This window comes from Silene latifolia, chromosome X, assembly GCF_048544455.1.
Source record: "Silene latifolia isolate original U9 population chromosome X, ASM4854445v1, whole genome shotgun sequence".
Lineage (NCBI taxonomy): Eukaryota > Viridiplantae > Streptophyta > Magnoliopsida > Caryophyllales > Caryophyllaceae > Silene > Silene latifolia.
In genome coordinates, this window is record NC_133537.1 from 346159431 (window position 1) to 346175377 (window position 15947).

The following is a 15947-nucleotide window of genomic DNA, read 5'->3' on the forward strand; positions in this document are numbered from 1 at the left end:
TTGGGAATGACTAGCTTCTAGTATCTTTCCCCACAGACGGCGCCAATTGTTCCGGGTATGAATTCCGAAGTAGGTTTGTTTACCACGCTAGCTTTGTCGAATAATGCCTCTTCTAGCCTTGATTGCTCTCCTCGGCCTCTCCTGCAACAACGAGCAACCGAGGGCTTGGCTTTGTGCAAGCGTACTCACTCCGACGCTCAAGTCAGTGAACTTATTGTGATTAAGTAGTATGTTGCTTGATGACATGTATTGTAGAGAGATGAGAGAGTTAATACCAATTTAAGTGGTTCTTAGGTTAGATTCTGGATCCCCTTCTCAATGAGAGAGGTGGAGTATTTATAGACTTTCACCTTTTGTCACGTAGTGGCCAAGTGGCCAAGTGGCTAGCAGGTGGAAAGACTGATCTGACCTCGGCCGAGGACCCTGTCGGCCGAAGGGCCCGGTTGACTCCATGCCGAGGGGTCTTGGATATGAGTACGCGGATGTGTCTCCGGTGGCTAGTTAGCGGTAGAGAGGGTGATCGGCCGATAGGCATCGGATATCTTGTTTAAAGTCGTTGACTGGCTGTGGATATCTTTGACCTCGCTCAATATGTTGACTTGGTCAGCGGGTGCAGAATATGCCCCATCAAATTGGTTAGCCGATTTAATACGAATCGGATCCAGTTTACCGAAAAAACCAATTTTAAAACCGGGTAACTGAATCGGTTTGCAAAATCGAAGCGAATAACCGATTTTGCTCAGCCTTTAGTCCACACCACTCACAGGAAACAAATGAAAAGGCAAGTGAAAGAGGGCTATGTGAGGTCACAAGCAAGACTGTCCGATTTTGTAGAACCTCTACCGACACCCACTCGAAGAAAAAAAGGCAAAAGATAGTCGCATTAGGCAGCGGGCCAACTACGCACAAAAAAAAAATTAATTGAAAAACAATCACGTATTCAGAAATCACAAATTCACCTACCTCACCATTCATTCAGTCACCAATATCTCATACTTTATACATAACTAACATTCTTCCTCCTGTTTATGTTCATATATGTTCAGTTTACAACTCTAAGATCACACCTTACCTACTTTCTCTGCTTCTTCTTTCTTCCTTTTTTTCAGGTCATTCCCTTTTCTCTATTTTCATTCTTTTTTTATTCTTACTTTTTGGTTTATGTTATATGTTTATGTGTTGGTTTTATTGGATTTATGAGTATATCTTTGAAAATCATTAATGGGTTTGATCATTGATTGTTAGTTGAAGTTTGGAATATTTTAGATGTTGGAATTTGGTTATATAATTTATGTGACTGTGTTGTGTCCCCATGATCATCATTTGTATTTATTAGTGAGTGAATTGTTGCTGATGCTTGCTGTTAGAAGCTTTATTCATCATATTCTCATTCAACTTTGTTGTTTAGATCTGGGTTTCGAATCAAACTGTTGTTCATGATGTTATCGAAGCCGATTCCAAGTATTTGTTTGATCATCATCATTGTATATTTTAGTGTAATTGTGGGGGGTGGGGTCATTTATTGTCAAATTTTGAGCTAGTGAGTGAATTGATGCTGATGCTTGCAGATTGTAGTGATACAGATCATAGTCATCATATTCCCGTTACATGTTTGTATTTAGATTCGTTATTACGTGGTTGATATTGATGCTCTTGAGCATGTGATTCCATGTTGTTGTTCTCTGCATGAAGTTGTCAGGGTTATGTTCTTGAATATGGACCTATCGACATCTGGATGTGTCTTACTTCTTCATAATTCAGAATAGTGTGGTCGCCGTCTTAAGAGATGATCTGAACAACGCGGTTTTAGTATGAGACCAGCTGGGTCTTTCACTTACCATCAATATTTCTTAGTGTTAAGAAATACTTAGAGTCATGAAGGGCGTTTTAAATAAAGCCTTAAACTTAGGGTCGCTAACTAGAAAAAAAATGAAAGCCGTTCCTTGTGGTAGACTGGTAGTACAGTCCAACGAATCTCCACATTGTGTATAGCTACCGAATGACATCACTACTTTTTTCTCATCAATATATCATTGTAGTAAAATGATGTGCTTTTTACTCGTGTTCTGAGATTTATTCCATAGTTGATGTGATGTTTTAGTTGAGAGATAATAACTTGTTATGTTGGTGATTATTTCCAGTCTTCAAACAAGTGAGTTTTTTTCTACTCGGATCCAGTAATGACGGGGTCAAGCCAGTGGCATATAGAGAAAAGACTGAGTTTCAGGAACGACTCATTCGTAGACAGAGGAGACTCTGAAAGTTCACAAGAATGCGGGTCCTTGTCTATCATTGTCCTTGGTGCATCTGGGGATCTTGCCAAGAAGAAGACTTTTCCTGCGCTATTCAACCTTTATTGTCAGGTTAAACTACATACATATGTGTCTTCATTTAGATTCTTTGTTTTTTGCTGGCTTACTCTGCCGTTACTGTTAGGTTTAGAAATCGAACACAAGATGAACAGTTGCGTTAAATCACAGGAACTATCACCATGGATGTTGTTTGACAACTTTAGTTTTTTTTTTTTTTTTTTTTTCCTGAACTCTAATTCCGAAATATTAGTCATAATTTAAGGACTTTGGGAAATATTGTGAAGCATATAAAAGTTAACAGCACATCCACAATATTGTAAGCTTGCGCCAAATTTTGGCTATGTAATTTTGTCTAATGCATTCACATTCTTAAATCATGTTTTTACCAGTTAGCTGTGTTTAGGTTAAACATTCCGTCTAGAAAACCTCTGTAGGCTTGCGTGCTAATCTTGACCTGTAGAGTTGATAATCATGCAATATACTACGTATTATGGAATCCCTTACTGTAATTAAGTCAGCGTAACTAACAGACATAAGAAGTCATTAAATCCTTCTGCACAATTGTTAGTAAATAGTATCTCAAGGAGAGTCAATTTATTAGTATCATTTATGTTGAGGTTTCCAAGGTTTTATTTTGATTGAGTTTTTAAGATTAATACATATTATTAATTTGGATTGCTTACTAATTGTTCAGGGATTTCTCCCTCCCAATGAAGTTCACATATTTGGTTATGCAAGGTCAAAAATGACAAATGATGAATTGAGAGATCGCATTCGTGGGTGAGACATTTTGTCTTACAAAATCTTTGTTACTATCTACTTATCAATTTAAACCTGGCAGATAGATCATTTGGGTCGGGTTTAGAGCGGGCCAGCTTGGCTTGAGTCATTTTGGGTTTGTTATATAATTCTGTTGGGCTCTCAGCCAGTTTCAGGTGTGTTTTTGTTGAGTCACTTCGGGTAGGATTGGTTGGGTCAATTTGAGTCCAGTCATTTCGAATCGGTGGTTACAGCGTTTAGGGTATGTCCTGATATTTCAGTTTGGGTCAATTACTTGTGGCGTTTTAATTTAAACATGTATGCCTTGGTATTTCATGTTGTAATCTGCATCACTGCATGGGATAGCCTCTGCTATTCTATTATTATCATAATATGGAGTATATTCATCATGTTGTCCTTTTGAATGTCTTTGCTAATATATTCAGATACCTGATCCCTTCCAAGAACGTAACAGCACAGATATCTGAAGAAGTTGCCAACTTCTTGCATCTGGTTAGTAGCCGTTATATTCCTCCGTTTGTTTTAGTAATTTCATCCAATAATTTCATCAGAAGATTAACAGATTACCTGCTTACTTTCCAGATCAAATATGTTAGTGGTTCTTATGACACTGAGGAAGGCTTTCGGTTATTGGATAAAGAAATATCCAAATACGAGTGTGAACAGAATAGGCAAGATGGAGTTGCTAGGAGACTCTTCTATCTTGCTCTCCCTCCATCAGTGTATCCATCAGTCTGCAGAATGATCAGTCTTTGCTGTATGACTAAATGTATGTTCCCAATCCTCTGCATTGAGTTGTTTTTACCTGGTATAAATGAAGTCGCTCTTTCACATTCCTAGCAGTGGCAGAGAACGAAATCCTCTAGTGGGTCATTTTTTTCGTTGTCATTTATCCTCAATTCCTCATTGTCGGTCTAAAAATAAAAATTTTCAAATTTGTCAAATAAAGCTATGTATAACATCCATTTCCAAAACTTGTGAGGTCAAAACCCCATTTTTCAATATGTTGCAATGCCAGTGTTGCTGCCGTGTATATATATCAGAAGCAACAAAAATAAGCCATCCTGCTGTTGGTGCCACATTTTGGAGAGAGAAAGTTCAAGATTATGTTCTACCTTTAGTTAAAAAAAAGTCCCTGTGGCAACGAGTTAATGACTGGTGGTCGGTCTTTGTTGTGCTGTCGTGTTACTAAAATTTGTGCATATTGCTCCCTCCATCCCATTTATATTGTCTACATTTAACAACGGTTGACCACCAGAGTGAAATGCTAACTTTGGCCTTGGACGCATTCTCGTGTTTCTGTCACCCATATTTGAATGTTCGTCATGACTTTTACGGTAGATTATAAAGTGTAATTTGAATGTTCGTCATGACTTTTTAGTTCACTTTCAAAATTAATACTGCAAGTGAAATTCACTTAAAAAATGAAAAACTGGTTATGAAATTTGTATGTGATATTTCAGCTGTCAAAATGTGTAGATTGTGCTCTAATTTAAATTCCAGCATTAATTATTTGAAAACAATTGCATGATTCCCGAATCACTAGCCGCCTTCATCCGTAATTTGACACAATGATCACTGTTTACCTTTTTCTTTTGCTGGAAAGTGTTCAATTGTTCATCCTTAAGTATTTGACTAAGAAGTGAACATAATTACTAAGAAGTTTATTAATGACTTGCAGCGGATAATGGTGGTTGGACGCGAGTAGTGGTTGAGAAGCCTTTTGGAAAAGACTTAGATTCCGCTGAACAACTTAGTTCACAGATAGGAGAGTTGTTTAATGAATCCCAAATTTACCGTATTGATCACTACTTGGGGAAAGAGTTGGTGCAGAACATGGTAATGCATAAATCCTTAAAGTTGTCATCCATTTTATGTATTACGGTGCTGATACTTTTGTTATTGCAGCTCGTCATGCGCTTCGCTAATAGGTTTTTTCTTCCTCTCTGGAACCGGGACAACATTGATAATGTTCAGGTATTAGGAATTCTCTCTAGCATTCTCAGGGAAAACATTGATAATGTTCACAGTAGGTTAATTATTTGACCGCAGGGTGAAACCCTTGTTTGATCAATGCTCTCTAGTTTTCTGAGCTAAGACATTTTGTCCATACAACTTAGCTGAATGTACAGCTACTTCCATTCCTAGTGGCTCCTATATGGTGACAGAAACACATATAAAGCAGAGACACTAATCTATAATTGTATATACCTACAGCAACAACATTACTCATGTGCCTCAAAGGCGGGATAAGGAGTGTCAGATGTAGGTCGCCGTACCCATGTGTACTTAGTTAATTTTGTAAAACTGAAATCGCTCTTTCATATACCTAACTAATGTGTCGTGATATGAACCAACACACTGCTTCTCACTATGCAAGATTCGTAGAGAGTTTAGTGACCTGTGTACTTTAACCCATCATACTACATAGCTGGGGAATAGAGTATTTGACCCCATTGAAACGAAACAATTAGTATCGAAACTTGGAGTTGTGTATCTGTCTCTAATGTGCTTTTCCAAATTCGGTATATTGCAGATTGTCTTCAGGGAGGATTTTGGTACAGATGGTCGAGGTGGATACTTTGACGAATATGGGTATGCTGCTGACTGTAGTTATCGAAACTTTGTCATAAGAGGAACACTCAGTATATTGGCGGCTTTATTTTGCGGCCCATTTATATGTTTGATTAGTTTTTTTATCAGTTATCCTCTCGAATCCTTCTGTGTGAAATATTCTGATTCCAGTGCTATGTTTTTGGTTGCAGAATTGTCCGTGACATTATTCAAAATCACCTATTGCAGGTATGGCCACAACATCCATTGTTTCATCTTTTAATCTTAGATAGTCTCTTATTCCTGGATTATAGATCCCAGATTCTTGGCGTGCTTAAAAGATGTTGTCCACGTTGGCCATTTTTTGCATTTGTTCCCGATCACTTATTTAATAAGCAGATTTTAACGCTTTGCAGGTTCTTTGTTTGGTTGCAATGGAGAAGCCTGCGTCACTCACACCAGAGAGCATCCGTGATGAAAAAGTGAAGGTATGTTTTCTAAACCCTTGCATTTAAGTTCAATTAATTATAAAATTGGCATGATACACCAATTAACGCTTTGCAGGTTCCTTTTTTAGTTTGTCACCAGTTTCTATCTTGGTATGCTTAGCAGGGTTCCTTCTAATATGTCATAAACTTTGAATGTGGATCAAAATTTTTAAATAACCAATTATTCTAGCCTGTCAAGCTGTTTTAGACTTCTAATAATTGATGGGCGACATAGCTTCAACATCTTGTCCCCTTGTTACAGACACTATCCGTTTTTAAACTTTCCGCCTTCCTTATTTGCTTGTCCATATTCAAACATCTCGATAATTTTCTATTTAGGATTTTTTTTGAAAATTTTGTCAGAATTATGACCCCATATATACTGAAGATTCCACCTTGATGTACAGTATGAGATCAAACTAGGCACAAGCGATTTAGGTTTAGTGAAGGCAATATATTCAAATGAATCTAGTTATGCATGTATACCTGGTAGCTGATTTTCAGCTTACATTATTAACTGTAAGCTGTGCTTCTTTTTAAGGTTCTTCAACAAGTTAATCCCATAAGTGACGAAGAGGTAGTTCTCGGGCAATATGAAGGTTATCGAGATGATCCAACTGTTCCAAAAGACTCCAACACCCCAACATTTGCAACGGTGATTTTGAGGATTCACAATGAAAGATGGGAAGGTAAGTCATTATCTCTTTACCCTCTATACTTATCTGTGCTTTAGAGTAGTATATTCTGATGTGTGTCGGCTGCGATATTCCTAATTAATAGGGCCTCAGGGGAGACGAGAGGCAGCCTGCCATCCTTGACTTGGAATAAATAAACCTTTGGAGACTTCACTGTTTCCCAAAACCCCCATCTTATCTACTGCCCTTGACACTGCACAGGACATCCAACAGTGAGACACATTTGTAGCATGTCAATCAATTAGGACTCCATGTGCCCATGTCTTGTAGGCTGATCTTTTGTTATTCTCGATTGATATCTATCTGCTATATCGCAGGTGTTCCCTTTATACTAAAGGCTGGAAAAGCATTGGACTCGAGAAAAGCAGAAATACGTGTTCAATTCAAAGATGTCCCTGGTGATATATTCAGATGTAAGCAATTGCTTATTTGTATTTATATCACTGTTAGGCTCCAAATTATTTCAGGATTAAGGTTTTGTTGCTGTAAGAGCATGTTGAGTTTCGTTTATTTCTTGCGTCAGTAGTAGGTGCTCAATGGTTCTACACTGTTACACATGACCTTCTAATGTGTGTGATGCAAGTTCTAGCTCACTGATAGTCAATATGTTTGTGTTTTACTTGTCAAACATGGCTCTTTTTTTTTTGTTCGCTTATTACGAGTTACGACTAATGTGAAAGCTTGATGAAGGCTTAAGAAAAGCAAATCAGCTGCCTGCCATAATTTTGAACTACGGAGTAATGGGGATGGAGTTTGTCAAAAGAGCCGGCTATTTGAAGAAAAGAGTGATCAAAATCTCTTTTCTATTTTTAATATTAGAGTGCTGGGGGTGGGACAATGTTGTGGTAGCGATGTGGCTCAGTTGGCTTTAATTCTTTAGATGGTGGTTTGTTTTTTCTTGTTGTTCCTTCTCTCGTGTTTTTTGATGTACTGATTTCTCACTCTCTTTTAGTTACTTTATTTATTGTATCTTTTTTGCTGGACCTTCTTGCCGAAAATTACTTATCAAAAACTAAAAACTGAGGTGGAGGATTGGAGTTCTAGGTAGTAACTGTTCGTGATACTTACCACCTACGGCTATTCCATAGTTACATTCAAGCTAGATACGCTAGAAAGTGTCACTGATCTCCCTAGTGTCATAATTTCTTTGATCAAATACTTCGAGAGAATCTCCATCAATGGATGCTGTCTCTGGCAGTCTGGGCTGTATCTGCCCCCATATAGGAAAAAACCGAATATTTAGCCTTATTGTTAAGTACATCCTTGGAATCTTACTGCGTCCCTTGTTTTCAGGTAAAAAGCAAGGAAGAAATGAATTTGTAATACGGCTGCAACCCTCAGAGGCGATTTACATGAAACTCACGGTAAGTAAATGGTGCATGTGTCATTGACTCATTGCATATCTAGTCCATTCTCTCTTTTTTACTATTATCTTTTTGTTCGACTTTTTAAAGTTTTCAAGAAGATACTTTTGACCCAAATTAATTTTGGGGAAATTTTATTTTGTGAAATGCTTTTTATTTACAAATGTGAACTTTGCTGTATTACATGTGAGGATCTACGTTGATCTCACATGTGAGTCTGTGTCATCCAAGAGAGTATTTTTTTCGTGGGTTATTTTGAATGTCCTTGATTCAGAAAATGTAGGAAATCCAAGAGAATAGGGTGACTACTTTCCTGTTTTTACCTCACATTTAGAATTACAAATGATGATAGGAGTATATGTTAGCCAACCTCGAATCATTTGAGACAAGGGCTTTGTTTTTATTGTTGTTGTTCAAGAAGCAGCATTCCTGTTTTTATATTGTTTTGACCGTCCTTATGGAGGTATCAGTTGATGAATTGATGAACCAATTTATCATATTCAAACAGATGAAACAACCAGGGTTGGAAATGTCAACAGTTCAAAGTGAGCTAGATTTGTCATACCGTCAGAGGTATCAGGGAGTTGTTATTCCGGAGGCTTATGAGCGTCTAATTCTGGACACGTAAGACTTCTCTACCTTCTGAGATTTTTCCACTTTATATTGGTGACTATTTAAACCCCGTTGACCCCTCCCCATCTTCCGGGAACAACTAAGGAGTGTGTTCACCGTTGAACAGTTTGTTTAGATACTCTTAGGAGGTATCTATTACCCCTTTACCTTGCAATTGCAATGCTGTGAACTTCTTGTGTTAAAACCCCTTGTCACCTTTGTTGATCTTTTTGTTTTTAAGTTGACAAATTTAAACAACAATTCATGTGTTCGGTGAACCCAAATAATATTAGCATTAAGACTTTATCGTTGTTTTTGTCTCTGGGATACTCATGGTACGTGCAATTTTATTATCATGTATATATTCATATGCCAATAATGATGCAATTCGCTTTCACTTCCACAGAATAAGAGGCGATCAACAACATTTTGTTCGTAGAGACGAGCTCAAGGCAAGAAAACCATAACTTTGTACAGAGTATATTTGTTTAAAGTTTCTTGATATATGCTTGTTGTGTACATATTAAACCTGAAACCTGTTCCAATTTCAGGCTGCCTGGGAGATCTTCACTCCTCTTCTCCACCGAATCGATAGAGGAGAGCTGAAGTCAATTCCATACAAGCCTGGAACACGAGGTCCAGCCGAGGCCGATGAGTTGCTTCAAAAGGCTGGCTATATTCAAACTCATGGCTATATCTGGATTCCCCCCACTTTGTAGGAGCTTATGAAACTGCCCTGAGAAGCCTGAGGCTTGAGATTTGGTTATTTATACATTGTACTGTAAAAAAAAAAAAAAAAAAAAAAAAAAAAAAAAAAAAAACTATTCATAGTCTATTGTCAGTTTATGCACTTCTGTAATAGAATCTCGGTATTTGGTATTTTTAGCGAAGAGCTTGTACTCGAGATTTGGTAAACCCTTTTTGGAAAGGGAATATGATATAATAAGTTATGTACTCTATAATAGATACAAATATCGTCGAATTGAAAAGGCATGCATATAGAAACCAATGAATATCCACAAGTTGACTTGGTTGATCAACGATTAGCGTACATGTCGGTTTCTATGATAATGTTAACCCAACTCGATGAAACATTACTAGGACAATATTTATTTCTCAACTAGATCTATAACAATTGAATTTAACACCAATATTTCTATAATTAACGATAATATAGGCGTTTATTGTTGCCAAATACAAAGTATTGTAGATGCTCTTCCATTTGAGCTAGTTAGCTTTTGATAAAAAAAGTAAAAAAAGTACTCCCTCCATTTCTTAATATATGACGTTTTGTTTTTTCGAGCCGAGCCTTTGACTTTAATATTTACAAAAGTATATTTGGTAAAAAATTATAAAAATTATACCATTAAATTCCTTATGAAAAATTCTTTCATATGAGTATACATATTACTATATTTAATCATATAATTTAAGAGATATTGAAGAGAGAAGTATGCGTCTCGAAATGTGAGAAAGTCATATATAGAAAAATAGAGGGAGTATTACTAAAACTTGATTTTTTAAGGTTTTTTTTCCTGGCCGTGATCTTATGGACTTAATTTCAGCTTATTTAAGTTGAGTTCAGTTTATCTCCATTAAGTTGATTAAATTTCTTTTCATAGAAAGAACATGATCTATGTCACTTAATGTTGTACAATTATATGATTACTACCGAAGGATACGACTTTTATATTAAATGGAATAATAATTCAACGATCATCAACTATACCAACCGAAATTTTGTTTCAATTTAAATTCAACATAATTGAACTTTTTGATCAACTTAAGTTTATATTGGTATAAATGAACATGTTAGAAGCCCCGTGCATCGCACGGGCTTTCCAACTAGTCTTGACACTATTTATGGTCGTAGGGAATCTTCGATATTATTCTTAATCTATAAGACAAAATATAGTCATGTGAGATCTTGTTTGATTTATCGTCATGAATGCAATAAGAATATCAAATTTTTATAATTTTTAATAATATGTAACTAAAGATATTTACGTTGTAAAACGTGTCTTAATAAGTGTCAAAAAGTCAATGTTACCATTATTGTGATACAAAAAGAGTACGTATTTAGCATATTTATGTAATGTAGCTAGAATAGTCAAATAAATAGACGGTAATTATAAGGTGTAACCAACTTTCTCATTTTACTCACTTTACACAATCATTTTCTCTCACTAAATTTTCCCTCTCTAGAATTCTCTCTCTGTTTCCCACTCCAAAATTCGTTCAGTAATTTCTTCGCGATCGATTAGCAATGTCGAAGGTAATCATTTGCGCTCGATTCCGGCAACTAAGGCCTAGCAAAATCAAAATCAAAGATGACGGTACTAGCTGCATTCATCGCATCGACGATGATTCTTTCAATTTCAAGATTTTCTCTGTTTTTTTGTGTTGTTTATGTTGAATTTTATCGGATGATGATAATGTAATAATTTTGATTGTGAAATTTGATAGGATGATAACGGTGATATCAGGTTCGATTTTGATAAAGTTTTTTACGAGGAATCTTCACAAGCTAGTGTTTATGAATTCTTAGCATTGCCGATTGTTCAAGGTAAAAACTCGAGAAATAATGCGATTTGAGTCGTTATATTTTGAGCGATATGATGATGAAAAGTTGCTGCTGATAGTGAAGTGTTAGTTACGGTTTTCGCTCGAGATTATTATTATTATTATCTGTTTATATGATTTTTATTATAAAGTACTTGTTGATTTTCATGTATGAATTCTAGTTTATTGTGTAAAAAATGGAGAAATAATGCGATTTTAGTTGTTATATTTTGAGCGATATGATGATGAAAAGTTGCTGCTGATAGTGAAGTGTTAGTTACGGTTTTCGCTCGAGATTATTATTATTATTATTATCTGTTTATATGATTTTTATTAAAAAGTACTTGTTGATTTTCTAGTTTATTGTGTAAAAAATGGAGAAATAATGCGATTTTAGTTGTTATATTTTGAGCGATATGATGATGAAAAGTTGCTGCTGATAGTGAAGTGTTAGTTACGGTTTTCGCTCGAGATTATTATTATTATTATCTGTTTATATGATTTTTATTAAAAAGTACTTGTTGATTTTCTAGTTTATTGTGTAAAAAATGGAGAAATAATGCGATTTTAGTCGTTATATTTCGGCAATGCGAGCGTCGTTGCTGCTGATAGTGAAATGTTAGTTACGGTTTTTGTGAAATTATTATCATCAATATATCTTCGTAAATATTATTTCCCAGTTTAATAATATAACCAATTGTGATGATCTTCCAGATGCATTTAATGCAGTCAATGGAACGATCATCAGTTACGGTCAGGTAGTTTCTCGCTTTAGTGTTTCGTTATGGAAGATTGAAACTATGTTATTTTACCGTCTATGACATTAATATGCCCCGTCTCAAATTGTTGCAGACTGGATCAGGGAAGACCTACAGCATGGAGGGACCTGGCATTGAAACGAGTGATGACATGAAGAAAGGTCTTGTCCCACGAGTTATTGAAGGACTTTTTGAGATGATCAATTCTTCACATGAAGCAACAACATACTCAGTTAGATTGTCAATGGTACTTCCAGTATACTGGTTTATTCCTAACTGAAGACAGTTTTTTTATATTTCTGGTCGACTTACTATTTTCACTTGTGCAGGTTGAGATTTACATGGAAAAAGTGAGGTTTGTATCAGTTGTCAGTCATAGTGTCCTGCTCTCTTCATGTGAAGATTTTGCGTGGTTCAGATTGCTATTTTGTATTAAGAAACTACGACTGATATGAACTAATGTGCTTATGTGCTTATTAGGGACCTACTCGATCTATCAAAGGATAACATACAGATTAAGGAGAACAAATCTCAAGGGATTTTGTTGTCGGGAGTCACTGAGGTGAGCTTAACATCGATTATGAACCCTGATATGCTACATAAAATAAATTTCAGCATGTTCAATAACTGTGTTGAATTTCAAGTTTAGGAAGTATCCTTTCAAAAACGTGTTTCTTCTTGTTCAATTACTACGCTGGAAATATGTCGACTGTATAATTTACCTTTCAATAGCTCGTTTAATCATTTTCATTAACTGTGTTAAACATTCAAATTAGGTATGTGAAATTGATGTTGGAGTTCAACTTGTTGATAAATTCTGCATTTTCACATCCTTATGTAACTGGTGTAATTAATTTCAGATCCCTGTACTGGGGGATGCTGATGCATTGCAAATGGTGCAGGTTGTTGAAAGAGTGAGGTTTGTATTAGTATTCAGTCAATAGTCTGGCTCTCTTTTCTCTAATCTGAAAATTTACAGAATTCAGATTGCTAATTTGACAAATAAAAACTGATATGTTTATAAGGGACATATCGAATGAAGACGACATACAAATTGAGGACCTGTCAGGACTCACTAAGGTGAGTTAATATCTAGGTTAACTTTGATTTTCAAAATTAGGGAGCTTTTTGATAAATTTTTCACATCCTTATATCTTTGCATAATTAATTTCAGATCCCTGTGCTGAATGCTGCTGACGCATTGCAAGTTTTATCAGTCAGAAAGACGAGTCTGGATAGATGTGGAAGTTGCATCTACATACTACCAATTGAGAATGGTAATAGAACAACAAAACTTATTCTTGTGGACTTGGCAAGCTCTGTGAGAGGTGGGTCAACTGGAGATGGCACGAGGAGTGATGGCCTCGCTAAGCGTATTAGCGACTCCGTACTTGCCCTCGGACAGGTTGGGGAGGTTATAGAGTCACTGAGGAGTAGCTCCCAACACAACACACGCCGAATAGCATTTTTGTGCTGCTGCACATCAAGTCCTGATACTCTACCCACTGAGGTTGGAGAGGTTATAGAGTCACTGAGGATGTCTTGGTGACTACATATCTGATATCTCCATGTCTTCATGTATTATCATCTAACTTCCATGAAATGCTAGAATTTCTCATTTTCAAGGGAGGTCGAATAGCTTTCTTGTGTTGTTGCTCGTCTAATGCTTCAAAGGCATTAGATACCCTATCAACCCTTCGCCTTGGCGCAAGGTTTAGTTTGATTACATATTTGTTAATCTCTACTACCACTACCGAACCTGCAACATATCTCTTATTTTCTATTGTTGTGGTGGTCAGTTTGGTAAGCAAGCGTATTAGCACAGCACCCGGTTCCGAATCTATTACCGATTCCAATCAAATTACTAAAGCCGGGTATGTACTCTCTACAAAATCAGTAAGTTTTACGTTGTTATTCTATAATCTTGTATAAATAAATGTGAACTATTGTAACCCTAATCATCATCACAGCACAATACAAATTCAAGTATAACATAGTCTTTTTTTTTTTTTACTTTTAACAGGGTAAGGGTACAGTATAACGACTTACCAAAAGACTTATGGCTTGAGATAGGCAAACGTTTTTCTGAAAGAAGTCTGGCCGCCATGATGGTCGCTTCAAAATGGTTCAAGGTACAAGTCGTCGACAAGAATCCAGTTTTATGGATGTTATTAGTTCAGCAAGAACTCTCTATGGACAATCCAACTGTTACTGTCGATTGGAAATCGTTTTACAGGAGTGAAGACTTTGTCAATGCTACAAGTAAGTTACCTACATAATTCATTTATATCTATAAAATATAATTAAAAGGCTACCCTAAAATGACTAATAAACGCCACGTACACAAAGCCACGTAGGATCCAAAAATGCCACGTAAATGCCACGTAAATGTGAGCATCAAAACTCATTGCCACGTAATTGTTCATTTTTCAATAAATTAATTTAATTTATGTAACTCTTACATCTATAAAATATAATTAAAAGGCTACCCTAAAATGACTAATAAACGCCACGTAGACAAAGCCACGTAGGATCCAAAAATGCCACGTAAATGTGAGCATCAAAACTCATTGCCACGTAATTGTTCATTTTCAATAAATTAATTTAATTTATGTAACTCTTACAAATTTACATCAAAATTTCATAATTTATAATCAATATTGACATTTTAATTGAACTTTTGTGATAAAAATATGTTAATAAATGACATAATTTATAATTAAAATTGACATTTTAATTGAAATTTTGATAATAAAACATGTTAATAAATTAAAACTTTTCATATTACTTAACATGTACCCATCATTTTTATTAACACTTTTTCCTATTTAATTCATTTTTTTAATTAAACATTATAATAAATTGATTAAAACTCTTCATAATACTTAACACCCATCAAATTAATTAAAATTTATTCCTATCTAATTAATTTTTGTAATATAATATGTTAATAAATTGATTAGATTTCTTTATACTACTTAATACCCATAATTTTTATTAACATTTTTCCTTATTTAATTCACCTCTTGAGTTGCTCAGCAATCAATTATCTAATTTAATAATACCACAAAATAAATTAAAAATAAAATTAAAATATGGGAGTCTATGGTTGTGTGATGGCTATAAAACCTATAATACCTATAATAGTTTCTATTCACAATATTTATTTAAAATCTATTGCTCATTTGCCCACGAACTTCTAAGTTATGGATTATATTTTATGATTTAATTTATTTATTTGATTATAGAGAGTATATTGAGTATTATTATTGAGTATTGTTGTTGTTATGTCCAATAAAGTATATTTTATGTTATTGGTTTTATAAATCCTTTGATTTGTATTTAAATTTATGTTTTCCATTTGGTTTAATTTCAATGATTTACATATGATAATGTTGATTCTTTTGTGAAGTTTTTGACATCTTGATGTTTTACCTTTTGGTCAATATATATTTTATATGAATTTTAAAGCATCGCGAAATATTTGCAGATAAGATAAAGCATCACGTGGGTAATCTGAAGAGGGAAGAAATACAAAAGGCACGAAACTGAGGTAAAATCTATCCATACAATATAATTAAAATGCTACTTAAAACATTTAATTTAATTCACATGACATTTTTATAGAGGTTAATACTAATTCATCTATATTAATTACTTAATTATTTATTTTTATACAATATTATAAAAAGGCAAAACTATGTATTAAAAATTTAATTATCTCCAAAATTGTCACATGCTTATAAGTACCAAAAAAATAAAAATAAAAATAGTAGTTGCAATCACTAAAAACACAAAAACTAATATAAACTCTTTATTTTCC

At 34.9% G+C, this 15947-nt stretch overlaps 1 protein-coding gene and 1 pseudogene across 1 annotated transcript; both read left to right on the forward strand.

Annotated features, from left to right (window-relative positions):
* Positions 1 to 889: 889 nt before the first annotated feature.
* Positions 890 to 9619, forward strand: LOC141619843 (glucose-6-phosphate 1-dehydrogenase 6, cytoplasmic-like). The gene is made up of 16 exons (XM_074436864.1): positions 890 to 1109; positions 2142 to 2363; positions 3007 to 3092; positions 3518 to 3584; positions 3675 to 3861; positions 4774 to 4931; positions 5001 to 5069; positions 5629 to 5687; positions 5858 to 5894; positions 6062 to 6133; positions 6675 to 6822; positions 7146 to 7241; positions 8122 to 8192; positions 8701 to 8816; positions 9211 to 9256; positions 9356 to 9619. Exons 2-16 carry the CDS (start codon positions 2181 to 2183, stop codon positions 9521 to 9523), a joined length of 1563 nt encoding a protein of 520 aa, XP_074292965.1. The 5' UTR covers positions 890 to 1109; positions 2142 to 2180; the 3' UTR covers positions 9524 to 9619.
* Positions 9620 to 11070: 1451 nt separating this feature from the next.
* Positions 11071 to 14403, forward strand: LOC141621105 (kinesin-like protein KIN-1; annotated as a pseudogene).
* The last annotated feature ends 1544 nt before the right edge of the window (positions 14404 to 15947 follow it).

What these genes read in the sequence shown, in the direction of transcription:
- LOC141619843 (XM_074436864.1), top strand. Translation starts at nt 2,181, where the DNA reads ATGACGGGGTCAAGCCAGTGGCATATAGAGAAAAGACTGAGTTTCAGG. An exon ending in CGATTTACATGAAACTCACG is followed by an intron (nt 8,193 to 8,700) that starts GTAAGTAAATGG and finishes ATATTCAAACAG; the next exon opens with ATGAAACAACCAGGGTTGGA. An exon ending in TTCGTAGAGACGAGCTCAAG is followed by an intron (nt 9,257 to 9,355) that starts GCAAGAAAACCA and finishes TTCCAATTTCAG; the next exon opens with GCTGCCTGGGAGATCTTCAC.